The 15,309-nt window shown below is 45.6% G+C and overlaps 2 protein-coding genes and 2 non-coding genes across 4 annotated transcripts; 2 read left to right on the forward strand and 2 right to left on the reverse strand.

Moving 5' to 3' along the window:
• Window positions 1–503: 503 nt before the first annotated feature.
• Window positions 504–3,058, reverse strand: LOC119267027 (probable inactive shikimate kinase like 1, chloroplastic). Its single transcript, XM_037548329.1, has 9 exons — window positions 2,869–3,058; window positions 2,723–2,769; window positions 2,553–2,607; window positions 2,278–2,438; window positions 2,092–2,174; window positions 1,857–1,974; window positions 1,178–1,256; window positions 1,005–1,069; window positions 504–850 (listed from the first exon to the last, which is right to left on the reverse strand). Exons 1-9 carry the CDS (start codon window positions 3,011–3,013, stop codon window positions 782–784), a joined length of 822 nt encoding a protein of 273 aa, XP_037404226.1. The 5' UTR covers window positions 3,014–3,058; the 3' UTR covers window positions 504–781.
• Window positions 3,059–3,600: 542 nt separating this feature from the next.
• Window positions 3,601–3,679, forward strand: LOC119273905. Its single transcript, XR_005135037.1, has one exon. It is a non-coding gene; the product is annotated as a small nucleolar RNA U61 (small nucleolar RNA).
• Window positions 3,680–3,761: 82 nt separating this feature from the next.
• On the forward strand, window positions 3,762–3,850 carry LOC119273910. Its single transcript, XR_005135040.1, has one exon. It is a non-coding gene; the product is annotated as a small nucleolar RNA snoR14 (small nucleolar RNA).
• Window positions 3,851–10,599: 6,749 nt separating this feature from the next.
• LOC119267028 lies at window positions 10,600–13,222 on the reverse strand. The gene is made up of 4 exons (XM_037548330.1): window positions 12,484–13,222; window positions 11,647–11,887; window positions 11,425–11,542; window positions 10,600–11,277 (listed from the first exon to the last, which is right to left on the reverse strand). The coding sequence occupies exons 1-4, from the start codon at window positions 13,071–13,073 to the stop codon at window positions 11,186–11,188; spliced, it is 1,041 nt and encodes a 346-aa protein (XP_037404227.1). The 5' UTR covers window positions 13,074–13,222; the 3' UTR covers window positions 10,600–11,185.
• Between the last annotated feature and the right edge of the window lie 2,087 nt (window positions 13,223–15,309).

A 15,309-nucleotide genomic window follows, 5' to 3' on the forward strand; every position in this document is an offset into this window, starting at 1 on the left:
ATGGTGGATAGAATTGCAACTCCACATGAATACAGGGATGCTTTGGTTCGGTCTTATGCGGTACGAACATAGCTGTGATGAACGCACAATGAATCTGCACCATGGAGTCTTTTTTTTTTCTTTTTTTTTTTTTTGCGGCGATGCAGCACGGAGTCCACATCCTGAATTTACACTTGCTGCATCATACACCAAGTTTGGAGCTCTTACAGGGTAACAGGGATGGATTCATTAGACTGTTGTTTAGGGCACAGGGGAGAGTCCAAAGATGCCCCTTTTAGCATGGCTGCTGAATCGGTTTCGCCAAACAAGGAAGAAGCAGGCAAGGCGAAGGCACGGTTGGCCGAGCCAGGACCTCGCCGGAAATGGAACGATGCCGCTCGCCATGGCATTGCCGACCGAGTAGAGGCTGGGAATTCACTGGTTTTGATGCCCCTCGAATTAGACAATGGCAGAGGCTGAGCCATTAGGCGTGCGATGCAAAAATCGACTAACACAAATTTGACTTTCATCAAGAGTGAACTGATGCTCCTCTTCTACTTTCTTACTCATCGGAAAAAATCTCCTGTTTAATGTTCGGCCGTTGAGCCATATACATTTTACAACTGGCCACATGAATAACTTGCAGCGAGGAGTACTGTGTTACTATAATGTCGTGAAAGACTCGTTTACACGAAATGCCCCCAAAGCCTTCATCGGTGCGCACTATGTATATGAAAATGTCGCAAAAATATTGAAATCAAGCGGTGGAACTTGATTCCTCGGACCTCAGTCGATGCTCGAATCATTCAGGCTTCCCAGCAGCTTCCATCATCGCCTTCGCTTGGATCAGCTTCTCAATCCGACTCACAATCTGAAAAAGGAAAATTGGAATGTGTCCGACGTCACCATTAGCTATATTCACCAGAAGTTATTTACAAAAAAAGGCCCCATATTCAGCGGCAATTTTTGCGCTTTGTCCAATTGCGTAGACACAGTTCTGTCTATAGTATGCTTATATTGCATACCTCAATGACCATGTCCTCCAGGCTCAAAGAGTCGATGCTGCTGTAGCCTAGCTGAGAAGCCACGTCTGGAAGGTGTTCAATTTAAGAGAATGTCAATAGGGTTTCCCCCAACCGCAGAAAACACATCAACTATGTTCAAAGTGAAGAAAGGATGTTGGATGTTGTCTGCTTACTCTGTACTGAAACAGTAACATCTGAAACTGCATACCGCTCTTTCAGATCATCATAACGCTGCCGGAGCTTTGCCATTGCCTGCAGACATGATATCTCCACTGTGATTAAATAGATCGTAAGCCTATCACCTTTCAGTGGGTACAATTGACATCGATTTCTGGCTAGGATAGAGATGCACACGTCAGAAAGAACGAAGTCCAGGGTCTTAGCAAAAAGACTCCATTTTAATGCAAATGCAAGGTATCATAGGCTCTGTATCCATCTTATGTGAAGGGTTTCCATTATGATAAGTAATGGAAAGGCGTTATGCCCGGTCCAAAAAAAAATCTTATGTGAAGGGTGTATACAAGAAGATCACATGAACACAAGGATGCTCCATTCATATGCAGCATGCACATAAACACACATTGAAGCTAGACTGTAAAATCCACATTCTGAATTTACACCTGCTGCATTACAGACCAAATTTGGGTGCAGTTTTAACACGGATGGGATTAGTTAGACTGTTGTTTAAGAAGCAAGGCAGAGTCAAGAGAGAACCCTTTTAGTGTGTCTGCTGAATCTGAAATCACAGTTATCCAAGTGTAAACAATACAAGGCTATCTAAGTCACCCCTTCTCAAGAAAACAGGAATAACAAAATCATGAGGAGGGTGGAATTTAAAGAAGGGAAAAGAACCTGAGAAAAGGAATCAGGGTCTGAAATAGCCTGCGCCCCCTTGCTCTTCAACATATCGTTCACGGCTAATTCGAGAGGGACATCGATCCAGATGGAGACTCCATGCCTCAGTAGCCCTCTTGAGATCATTAGACACAAACATCGGTCAGAAAACCTCAATTAGATACACACACAATTAATGGCTGCTCACAAAAGAGAGATACAATGAAGGCACCAGAGGCATTTAAGTGCATACAAGTTGGTGGAGTTCATGACGGCGCCATCGCCACAGCAAAGCACGAGGCTGCCCATGGACGTGAGCTGCTTCAGCCCCTCGGTCTGCGGACAGTTTCAGGTACATTCAGACACAACGTCATGAGAATGGTGCCAGGATTGAACGAACGAATGAACTTCATCAAGATGGTTTGTTTGGAGAGAGCACCTCGACTTCGAGGTAGCCTTTCTCGTCGGACTCCCGGAAGGCGGCAAGGGCCTCCTTGCCGCCGAGGACGTCCTCGAGCAGGTCCTCGCTGCAGAGGTAGCGGTATATGATGGAGTTGGCGAGCAGCTTGGCGATGTTGCGCTTGGCATTGCAGTCCGTCCCTGCATCCGGTCATCGGTTCAGTTCAGTGCGTGTCATTCACCAACAATTCCAATCTGAACTGGGACCGCGTGCAATGCATCGAACAGTTTGCAGAGAAAGAAGAGCATTATTACCGACGATGTAGATGGGCGTCTTCCTGAAATCGCCGACGGCCTCCGCGGTCTTCCTCTGGAAGAAATTGAGATTGTTTAAAACTGAGATTGCAGCCATGCACACCCACCACAAGCAGCAGTGAACGAATGGAGAAGAATAACGGTGAGACGGATGGGTGGGGAGCACGTACGAGCAGGGCGACGGAGGGGTTGAGCTCCTCGAGGGTCAGCTCGGTGGCTGCGAATCCATGGCGGCAGGGCAGAAGCCATTGCTGTCAAGAAAATCACCACTGCGGGAAGGGAATCTGCAACGGAGGGAGGACGGGCGGGCGCTGACCTGGGAAGGCGCGGAGGCGACGGTGATGGATACGGCGGGTGGAGCCGCGCCGTGTGGAGAAGACGGCGTGCGTCTGCTGCTGCTTCGTGCTCGGGGAGGCGGAGGGCGAGAAGAAGGCCGCTGCCGCCCGCATCGCCATCGCCATTGCCGCTTCGACCGACCTCAATCTCCCGGACTCCCTCGAGTTATCCGCGCCACCACCACCAGGGAACGAAAGGCAGGGCCAAGAGAGCAGGGAGGTATCCCCGCCGTCGATGCGCGAGTGGACGGTGCGCGATCGACTGGTACGTGGGACCCACTTCCCAGTGACTCGCCCCGCAGCAGAGACCATCTATAAAACCAGAGCGAGGGCACACCGGTTCGGCCCAGTCCAGGCTAGGGTTCCTTCGTCCTTCCGCCCGCCGCCGCCGCCGCCGCAGCCGAAATCTCAGCTGAATCTTTTGCTTAGCTGATCGCTGGATATCATGCTAGGCGTTACTTTTGTTTTTCCTGATTTCTTGTGCGGCTTGCGGCGTTTCTTGTGATTTCTTGTCTCGATTGTTCGTGCGAATTTGGTGGGTTGGGGGGAATGGTGTGATGATCTCCTTTCAAGAGTTGCAGAATGAATCATGTGCATCACATCTCAATTCCACACGAGATTTCTGATCATTCCTCCTCCTCGAATCAATTGCTCTGGTTCCTTTCTATTTTTGTTCTTGGTAAGAGATTGGTTGTTGTCAATTGGTCGTCGGTCGGCAATGAGGAGCGAAACCTGTGCCGGAGGCGGATGCGCCCATGTCGGTTACACAACCCTCTAAGAAGTTCTGAGCCCCCAAGTTCGATCCAATTTTTACTTGCTTTTCGTTGTTTCCGGCTGTGTATTTCGATTTGATGGTGGATTGATTTGGATTCATGCGAGGTGATGATGTTATGTATGATAGTCTGTCAATCCCCTGATGTCACAAGGTGATGACACGCATACATCCCGACAGGCTCTGATCGCATCTGGACTGCCGTTTGCTCTGTTCTTGAATTTCGGATCGCTTCCGATCTGCTCTGTTCTCTCTTTTTATCTCTTTGTAGATTTGTAGATGAGGATGGATTTGTTGGGCTCTATATTATGAGTCAACAGCAGGCGCCGTTCAATGGCGCCCTGTCTGCCGCATGGAGCCTAGAATGACAAGCCAGGAGAAGATTGTTTGGAGATCCATCTTTTAACTCCAAGCCACAATATCTGGCCATAATTCTTCAAGAACAAATAATTCGGATTTGTTCTGGTCTTTCAGTCCCAGCACAGATGCTGCATGTTGAAATATTGGGTCTGCGGTTTCCACCAAACTGATCGAGTTGCATCTCAGTGTCATACGCAGAGGCTACAAGTTCATGGATAACAGCCAAATGTAGCTGCATACAAGAACGGTACTGGAACATTCGAACAGATGGCATCATATCACCATTTTCTGTTCAACAGATATCTTTATCAATGAGCAAGCTCTATTAATCTCAGGGATTAACTACTACTCCCTGAGTTCACAAATATAAGATGTGTATTGTGTGTTTGTTCAAGTCCACATTGAAATATCTAAAACATTTTATATTTGTGAATCGAGTATTTAGCAGGACGCATTCCAACATGGAACACAAACGACAGTAACAATAGCAAGATTCAGAATGGCCAAATATCGTTCAATTTAACCCCAGTGTAGTAACAGTAACAAGTCTGATGTGATTTGCTTTGATTTGCTGGGCTTCTCTGATTGCTCATCTTGTGAATTTGATTGGAAATGTGTGGTATCAGTTGCAGAAGCAAATCATGTGCACCACAGCTCAATGCCACACGAGATTTTTGACACGACAATTTAGGCCTCGGTTGGAATACCAGCATCCAACCACATACATGTCACAGGGTTTTCTTTCCGGATGTTCCAATACACACGCACAGACTGCACTTGCACACAAATTGCACAAGTATAAAATGAGCTAAAATTTATATAACTAAAGTAAAAAATATTTTTTTTGCAATCATCCATATGAGCATAGTTTTGATAACTCATAGTAGTACTCAATTTTAATAGCAAATTTATAAGTTAGGAATCAACAATTGTTCAATAGTTGTTCGTTTAGATGTAAAATACTCAGGTAATCATAGAATCATGTGAAAGTACAACCTGAAAAGAAAAAAGAAAAAACATTAGCTATGAAATGAACACTTTGTGCTCTATTTAGGATACCAACCATGCATGTCAACAAAACACTTTGTGCTCTTCGAACTTCTGGTGGAGCGTAGTTAATGGTCAAAAGAAAGTGCATTGGATCGCTTGGGACAATATGTGTACTAGGAAACATGAAGGAGGGCTGAGGTTTCATGACCCAGAAATAGCTATGCTTGCTAAGCAAGCTTGGTGTATGTTGCAGAACCCAACATCGCTGTCTGCGAGAGGTCAATCCTGAATGCTACATGCATGGCGGCGGCTCTTTCACCTTTAGGCCTTCTTTGGTTTGGAGGAATCTTGTAGGATTTCTAGAGGATACGATTTTTGTAGGAAAATTTTTTATGGAGCCCTTTGATATGTAGTAATGGATTCCTATTCCTAGAATAGGAATCAATCCTTCACATTTTAAAGGGAAAAAAATATTAGCCTAGACTCAATGGAAAAAATCATATCTTATGAATCAAGTGACATCTCTTTTTTTATAGGAAGTGAGATGCATGTCACCTCACTTTCTATGATTTTCCTATTCCTATGATATTCTTACCCTATGAACCAAAGGAGGCCTATAGAAGTATATTACACGCGCGTGATCTTTTGCTGGAAGATCTCATATGGAGGATTGGAGACGGATCACAAGTCAGAATACATCATGATCATTGGATTCCGAGGAAAGGTAGTCTAAAGCCCTTGGGCCAAGTCTACATACATGAATCAACCGGGTTAGTGATCTGATGAGTGCAAATGGCATAACCTTGGATATGCTAAAGCTACAGGCCATGTTTGGGCCAGACGAGGTAAAGGAGATTAACTAGATTCCTATTGGAGGACCAGCGACGGAAGAATTTTTGGCGTCGAATTACATGAAGAATGGGGGTTTCACAATCAGGTCAGCATATCATTTGCGTATGTCACAAACACATCTCAAGGTAGGCAGACCTGAAACCTCTTCGTCGGTGGTAAACCACAAGGCGTGGTTGAACCTTTGGGACATAGTGGCACAGGCAAAGCGATAACTCACACTTGGAGACTCGTTCGGAATGGCCTAGCTGTAGGGTCGGAGCTCTTGAGGAGGAAGATCAAAGTGGGAGTATTCTGTGTGGCATGTGGGTGGGAAGAAACAAATTATCACAGATTTTGGGGATGCTATCACTCAGAGTTGGGGGTGTCGGTGGCGATCCTACCGGATTCAGTTCGTCCCCAGGGTGCATTCTCAAGTTGGTTGCTCTCGTGGGTCGCTGATGCATCTGATGATGAGCGCGCAATCATGGTTCAGGTGCTGTATGGACTGTGGTTAGCTCGCACTAATGCCCGTGATGGAAAGAGAATTGAAGATGCAGAGGTGATTGCAAGGACTGTAGTTAAGTTGATGGAGGAGTGGCAGGCCATACATGGACGCAAAAGCAAAATGCAGAAACCCGTGCCTATTGAAAAGTGGAAACCGCCGGAGGAAGGATGGGTTAAAGTCAATGTGGATGGAGCTATATCAAAAATAGGTGAGTATGGAGGCGCAGGAGTGGTCTTCAGAAATCATGAAGGGACACTTATGGGCAGTGCATGCCATTTCCTCCCAATGTGCAAGGACCCGGCAATAGCCAAACTTCAAGCTTGTAAGCATGCGGTTCAGTTAGCACATGAGTTTAACGCCAATGGTCTGCACATTGAGATGGACTGCAAGGAGATAGTTAAGAAGTTACAGAGCATGGAGAGGGACCTCTCTACGCTGGGACCAATCATAGAGGAAGTCAAGCAAATGCTGGGTAGCAGGGAAAGATGGAAAATTTCTTGGGTTAGGAGGGCTGCAAATAGTGCAGCACATTTGTTAACCAAGGAGAGTGTTTTGAATAATTCTTGTAAGATTTGGTTGAATGAACCTCCTAACTGTATTCTACAGGTTATAGCGGCAGATATTTCTGCCGGGTTTGAATAAATAAAGAACAGGTTGAATTTAAAAAAAATGTATGTCAAAAGATTAGCACAGAATCCAGATGGTACAAGGTAGCCATAGCATGTCACACAAGTTTAAAGTAACTATATCCCCTGAGTGCCATCAATTGGCCCTAGTCAGTTCTGCATTAAAGTACATGGAGTGTACCTCAAAGAAAGGCTAGAACTGGGGATTTGTTGATATTTTTGAATGAGTATCTAGCGAACTATGCTTGGTAAGTTCAAATGCCAATGATCGCATAGCGTTGAAGCATCCATTAATATGTCTATGCACCATTTTTTTGACACCGGTATGAGATCATTGGCACCGTTGAGGGTGGCCAACCAATATTTTGTGGACATACTTAGCTTCGTAAGAATGGATGTGTTGTAAGGAATCTTTTCACACCGGTATTTACGTGAGGCCCATCCGTATTTTTCACACCGGTATATTTTACATGCTTTGGTGCCTGAAACTGACGAACCAAGCGGGGCCTTAACTCGAGGGAGGGGGACATCCCCCCCCCCCTCTTGTCAGCTCCAAATATCCTTGAGGACATATGTGTAAGCATATCAATCAAAGTCCAATTATATGTAAATTCCATTAGGACTTGGGAGCCTCAATGCATCAACTTTCTACTTTAGCATCATATGTATGAATTAACTATACCATGGAAACCATAATGTGAGGGTTGTATGTCCCAACAACATGGTTTGTGTTTGCTTATTGTTGATTTCTAGCAAAGATTATTGCCATGCCAAAATTTGGTATCACCGGTCACAAAATGATTTATGTTGACGCTTTGAGATCTCTATGAACGATCTTTACGCTTACTCTTGTTGGAGACAGATATGTCCTTCTCGTGACCCTCTTCATTATACTGAATCTAGTCAGCCAGTCAAGCAATGATTTTCTTGTAGCATTTGCAAAAGTCAATAAGTATAATTTAGCTCATTTCTATAAACTACTCGATAGTTAGCCACTTCACAACATTTTATTGTACCCTTGTAGACTTTGTCAAAACCTCCTCTTCCAAGCACATTGAAATGAGAGAAATTTGACATTGTATTGATCATGGCTTTAAACTGACAAATGACAATTCCAGAGCCTTGCAAGTGAGTCAAACTAATGTAAATCAAGGGGAGGGGGACATAGGCCCCCTCTTCTTTTGGCTCCAATATCCCTTGAGAACACATTGCTAAGCATACCATTCAAAGTACAATTCTATGTAAATCCAATTGTTTGTGCATTTACTGATTTGGCTTCAGCCATCAAAACATCATCACTTTCGGGCTTTAGATCTTGATATATTGCAAAACACTACTGAAATGTGAAAGTTTTTCAAAAAATGAGCATGCACTTTTGAAAAGTTATTATAGAAAACCCCAAATATAGACTTCAGAAGAGTGTCTACTGCTTGTGCAATTTTCCTCTTTTTTCTCTCCTCCTACATGTTGGATCGATGAAACACATGATCAATGTGTCAAGCAAGACGTTCAAGGGTGTGCATCCCATTTGTTTCCTTCTCAAAAGTTTCTAATCCTGATGAATTACTTGCTTGAAGGATCTTATCGATCTCATTGATTGGTTTTCACTCCTTGCAAGAAAGACCCCATGCCACGGACGAATGTGCAAACAATGTGTTATTCTTCGATGAAGTGAATGGTCAATTTGTGGATGTAATTGTTCTTTTTCTTATGAGGATATTATTAATCCCTTTGTTTGGTGTGCCAAGGACCATTCTCACCAAGGAACGTAGTGGGAGTCATGATTTGCTAAATAGTCAAGTATAAGACGTGCAAACTGATAACGGAATATGTTATTATTTTGTTTTTGCAATATATGTTGTTGTTACATTAAAATTTACAAAGTTAGTTGTTCCTGAAAACTTGGTGAAACTCAAGGACGACGCATGCATCTCCACCAATTGAAGTCACTCCTAATGATGAAGATTCCTAATTTTATTATCACCCTCCATTGTTCAAGTACTAGCTGTGCACATGTTTGTGATGAAGTAATTCCAAGGGCCATAACACATGGAACACGAGACCATAATTATCTATTCATGTCGTCTTTTTGGAGATTCATCTGCTTTTAATTCCAAGCCAGAATATCTGGTGATACTTCAATAAAAACAAACAAATATGGATTTGTCCGGTCTTTCGGTCTAATAAAAGATGCTCCACATCAAAATATTAGGTGTGTGGTTTGCACCAAACTGAACAAGTTGCATGCCAGTGTCATATGCGGAGACTGCAACCATGTGTTGTGTAGTCGAGAGCATAACAAGGATTACCACCAAATGTATCTAAGCACATAATTGCACCGGAAATTCATCAAGGCCATGTAAAACATACTATGAAACAGACGGCATCAGGCATCATCACCATTGTTTGTTTGTTGGACAAATCTAGTAATCAATGTGTAGGGATCAAGAGTCCATGAACTGTGTCTTTAGCTGCCAACCTAGTACTCTTCATCGTCCAAAATCGTGATGCAGTGATCAAGAATCTATGGTCTGCTTCCTTCTTCGTTGCCAACAAGGTCTAGTTGAATCCAGGCCAACAATACAACACAACAACAGTAAAAACTGCAAAATCTGGAATAGCCAAATATCTCTCGGAACAGCCAAAAATTATACATAGCACAACTTGAAGCAAGTAAGACCCTGCAGATTCAGTAATACAACCTCGTAGTTTTATTATCATTCACTAGTTCCAGTGCGCACATTTGTGACCAATTTAGTACTGCCAGGAACGATCTCATCGCTGATCTTGGCTACCGGGTGATTCTCAGTCCTGCAATTCCACATGAGGTTTTTATTATCATTCACTAGTTCCAGTGCGCACATTTGTGACCAATTTAGTACTGCCAGGAACGATCTCATCGCTGATCTTGGCTACCGGGTGATTCTCAGTCCTGCAATTCCACATGAGGTTTTTATTATCATTCACTAGTTCCAGTGCGCACATTTGTGACCAATTTAGTACTGCCAGGAACGATCTCATCGCTGATCTTGGCTACCGGGTGATTCTCAGTCCTGCAATTCCACATGAGGTTTCCGATCATTCCTACTCGAATCAACCACCCCGGTTCCTTGCCTTTTGTAGCTCTACAGAGTTATACTAAGATTGAGACACTTATTTTGGGACGTAGAGATATAGTTCACCTACTTTGTTCGGATTATATTTTATCATTGATTGTGGATGATTGCTTAACTTAATACTAGAATAAAGCTAGCAGGTCACGATGGCTTTTTCTTAAATAAAAAGAGGGAAAGCACGAATCGTGACACTGCTATAAAAATGATGGTCAAACTCTACAACGTGCAAACTGGTAGCAGGGATATGCTCTTGTGGTTGCAATATACCGCCATGTGAAATCAAAACACAAAAAAGTTCACAACCTTTAACAATCTGCTGGTAACTGCAACCCCTCCTGGATTGTGCAGGCGCAAATGCATTTCCAGAACACTTTTTTGTGCCAGAAGTAATTGAATGGCACACAACAACAGCAAAAGCATCAATCAAGAATGGTACCCAAGTTTCGATCCATCAAAACAGGCAGAACAAATCCACAACACAGCTTGATGAACAAATCCACAACACAGCTTGATGATGAAGCAGACTGCAAATTCAGTCACACTCTTGATGAATGAAGGTTCACAATCTTATTGGCATCATCCATTATTACAAGTACCAGTTGTGCACATGTTTGTGAACAAATCTAGTACAAGAACAGGGGGGCTACATGGGAAAGCTGGCTAGAAGAGATACCTCACCCCAACACCAAAAAAATCCAATGAATCGGTTCCATTCCGACTGTCCGAGCAGATGCCCGCTCCTACGAGCAAGCAACCGCCAAATGGTGAATCCCTCACAAAAAGAATCAAATGGAAAATGCCGGCCAACAATCGGGTGCACAACAACAAGAAGCTAGAATCGGTGTTTCTATCACTCGCTCAATCTCTAGCAGCAGTCAGAACCTACCATACCACCAACATACAACAACAGAAAACGCCATACAAAAAAGGGTACACAGCTTCAGGAGCAGGCAAGACCCTGCAAATGCACAGTTAGACAGATCATCTATCCTCTCCTCTTGGGCATAGATGTTGCTCCACAATTCGGCACTCTAGCTCCGGTGACAAAATTGGCTCGACTGCATCGCCGACTAAAGACTACAACAACAACCCCCTTCCTCAAAGTACAACAGCTGCCTTGTCTGGAGTAACATGCTGGAGGACGGTGGCGATCAATGGCTCGTAATGGTCCGCACCAGCACCACACCATGCTGCAGGCAAATATTTGGGTTTCTACTTAGACAGGGAAACGAGAAACAAAACTGAAGAGATAGACATTCTTTAGCTAAGGCTAACATGTTCCGACATATAATGACTTGCAGAAGAAAGCACAACAAGACTGCCAATCTACAACGCACCTGTTCCCTTCATGAATAGAAAGATGGGCACATCGCAGATTTCTCCTCTAGGGAGGTGTGGGAGGAAGAACACGCAGTTATCCTCATCAACCATTGCATCAGTGCCATGTGCTTGCACCTGTCAATGCCGCACAAATAAAAAATAAAAGATCCAATCAGATCACCAAATAAAATGCTGCATTAAACAGTGGCAAGTTCTATGGACAGAAATCACATAATTACCACGAAAACTTCTCTCTTGAACTCGGTGGCGAGGCACTCGATGGCAATATCATCGCCAAACGCAGCCGCGCGCCCATCCCGGTTCTCATCGATGGTCAGTAAGCCCTCCTCTGTGTACTGCAGGGTGATTATGTCATGTTCATCCTCCGCAGAGCCAGAAATGGACATGTACTTGGCCCAACTATCTCCATCGTCTACAGCGATACATCTCTCCTTGTAGATAGTCTCAGCTGCCAGTTCCCTGCAAGGCAATGAAGAAGATAAGCACATATAATTAACATGCAAGAAGCATAATGGTACCAAACAAATCAACTCGATATTCTAATTGAGATGCACTACAGTTGTACCAGTGCCAGGCAAGAAGCATAAATGGTAGTAGTACCAAATAATGTACTACAGCATAATTAACAGGCTGGATATCAATCATCTACTTGGAAGGTCCATACTTTGCCACTACAGCCCATGCCAGGGTGGCAACAGTAAAACCATGATTCCTTCGTTGACCAATTTATATGCGGGGTACTAGAATACAAACACACCATGTGAGGCGATTCTTGCAGCTTCATGACGCATTGAAATTGCATCAATTGGTGTTCTTGCGCGAATTAACATAAGAAAGAATCAAGAAACGCAAGGTCTAAATATAAACAGATAGCACAAAAGACTAGACTTGTTTCATTCGACAGAGAAGGGGATCGGATCAACGCAAGACGGGAAGACGAATTCCGCGTGATTCCAAGGAAAGACGGTGTCTTTAGATCCAGACACGCGTGGTAGCAATAGATTCGAGCGCGGGCAGGAAGACTAGATCCGGGATTGGCGGGGCGGCCACGGTACCTTTGGATGCCGATGCCGACGAGCTCCTGGATGGCGGCGTCGAGGGCGTCGCGGTCGGCCTTGGGCGCGAGCAGCTTGACCTCCTGCACGACGTGGACGCCCCAGCCGGCCTTGAGATCCGGCGCGTAGAGGTGGCGCACGGCGGCGTCGACCGCGGCCCTGTCGGAGGCCTCGGCCGCGGCGTAGACGTCGGCGAAGCGGCGCACGGCGCGGTGCCGGAGCTCGCGCGCCTCGGCCTTGGCGGCGGCGGCCCTGCGCGCGGCGGTGAAGAGGCAGTTGCCGTCGGACTCGACCTCCCCGCCGTGGTCGAGGCGGAAGACGACGGCGGGGGCGGGGGCGGGGGCGGGGGCATCCGGGCCGTCGCCCCCCTGGCGGGGCGGCTTCCAGGCGACGCCGCGCTCCCAGATCCGGAGCAGGCGGCGGCGCTGCTGGTCGTCGAGCGCCCAGACGGCGGACCAGCCGGCGGGGGGTTCGGGGGCGGCCCAGGCGAGGAGCTGCGGCGGCGAGGCCGGGGCGGGGGAGGGCGGGAGCGCCTCCGCGACGGCGACGGCGCCGCCGCCGGAGGAGGAGTCGCAGAGGAGCTTGCCCATCCTGGCTGGCAGCTAGGGTTCGGTCGCTGGCTGGCGCCTGCCTCGGGCTTGTCGTCTCCTCTCCTCCCCCGCTTTCTCTTTCTTTTTCTTTTCTTTTCCGGCGTTTTTCTGGTAGCCGTTGAAGAGGGGGGAGGGGGGTAGGTGGGGGTGTGGTGGGGTGGGGTGGGGTGGAGTCGCGGCCGGGGGAGGAAGAGACGAGTGGTTATAGCAGTGCGCTGTGCCGCCGGAAGCGCGCGCGGCCGATGTTACCGTTGGTTGCCGCTGGCGTTGGCGGGCTATTGGCATATGGAAAGTGTTCATTTCTTCCCTATAATGAAATGAATGGGATGGAGGGACTTAACTCCATTCCATGTTTACGAGTTTTTTTTAGGGCTTTCCATGTTTATGAGTTATGACCAAGATTTACGAGGAACCAAAAATGTTAGGCTCCTTCCTTCTCTAGATAGATCCAAAACAACTCAATCGAGACGTTTGTTCGTCTGATATGTTTGCTAGAAATGGGCCGTTGTGAGGGCTGCGGTATGTGTTTTGATGTCGCCATCCACCGCCATCGTGGCCTGACCTGTAGAATAACTCAATCAAGACATATGTTCATTACTTGCTATGCGCGTAGAGACGTGTTGCTCTGAGAGATCCGACGTGCTTTGTTGTCGTTGTCCCTCGCTACCGGTCAGTGACGGTATTTTCGCTTGCGTGGCCCCACATGTGTATAGATGTGTGCGTGCCTGCTCCACATATCTCTTTTTCTATCTTTCTCGTGTTCTCTACCTCAAAAGCATATCTAGAAGCAGGTGACTCCTGCCCCTAGCCTACGAGGGAGACGACACGCAGGAAACGTTGAGCCCAGGAAAATCGTTGCGTGCCTTGCTTAACTTAGGATGGGTCAAAATAATTAGGATGGAAGGTGTTGATTTCACTCCATGTTTATGAACAAGATATATGAGACTATAAAAATATTGGTTATTTTCTCTTGATAGACTAACTCGTAGATTTTGACGCACAAATTATTGGAACCAAATGGGCTTTCAGATTTATTGTTTGTGTTGCTTTAATGATGATCGATGCTCGCATCAAGGAAATAGTTTTGCCGCTTGATAATTTCAAGTCTCAATTCATTAGGGGAGATTGTACTCGTGTAACAATCGCGTATGATCTTATTTTTGTTTTTATACTATATCTAAATGCAACATCTCGGTAGTAACATAGTTTAGAGTTAGTGAGGAACTCGCCATCCTGGACCTACCGCTCGTGGCCACTAGCTCATATTGTTCGATCATTCACGTGCCTTTGTTCACTATTGATCTAACCTCTATCGTGGGTTTCTTGCAAACAAAACGTAAAAAGCCAAACTTCATGTGAAACAAGATAGAAAAGGAAGCCCGCCACACACCAAGAACCTAATGTCCCATACCACTCTCGCTTCTCCCACATTGCATCCTCTCATGCCTCTCCCCTTCGCACCGGCACCACTACTCCATCTAGTAGTGTGTCGAGTAGCACCACAACTATTTAGCCCCGGCGCTCAGTATCAAACACAATCATCCGTCGTATTTTCATCATGTGTCGACCAAGGCCACGCCGCCGCTCCATCTCCATCAATAAGGAAGCCCTCAGATGAGTCCCTTGCACCGGAGACTGCATCACCACTCCTCCTATTTTTTATAGGCCGTGCATAAAGGAACAAGAGGTTGCATCGATGGCTATGACGATCCCAATGAACGTCGCGACTTCTCGACCACTTAACCATGGGTGACTCTAGCACTCGATGTCAACCCAATAAGTCACCTTTTGTTTTCCACCTCCCTTATTTGGGCATGGATGATTTTGTTTGATTTCTTGTGTCAAATTTTGTTGGCGACCTAAGCGCAGGTGCACCACCCCATGTTGGCTGGGTAGGTCTGAAGGAAATATGCCCTAGAGGCAATAATAAAGTTGTTATTTATATTTCCTTATATCATGATAAATGTTTATTATTCATGCTAGAATTGTATTAACCGGAAACTTAGTACATGTGTGAATACATAGACAAACAGAATGTCACTAGTATGCCTCTACTTGACTAGCTCGTTGAATCAATGATGTGATTGACTTGACCCATCCGTTAGCTTAGCACGATGATTGTTTAGTTTGTTTCTATTGCTTTCTCCATAACTTATACATGTTCCTATGACTATGAGATCATGCAACCCCCGAATACCGGAGGAACACTTTGTGTGCTACCAAACGTCACAATGTA

Source organism: Triticum dicoccoides, chromosome 3A (genome assembly GCF_002162155.2).
Source record: "Triticum dicoccoides isolate Atlit2015 ecotype Zavitan chromosome 3A, WEW_v2.0, whole genome shotgun sequence".
Lineage (NCBI taxonomy): Eukaryota > Viridiplantae > Streptophyta > Magnoliopsida > Poales > Poaceae > Triticum > Triticum dicoccoides.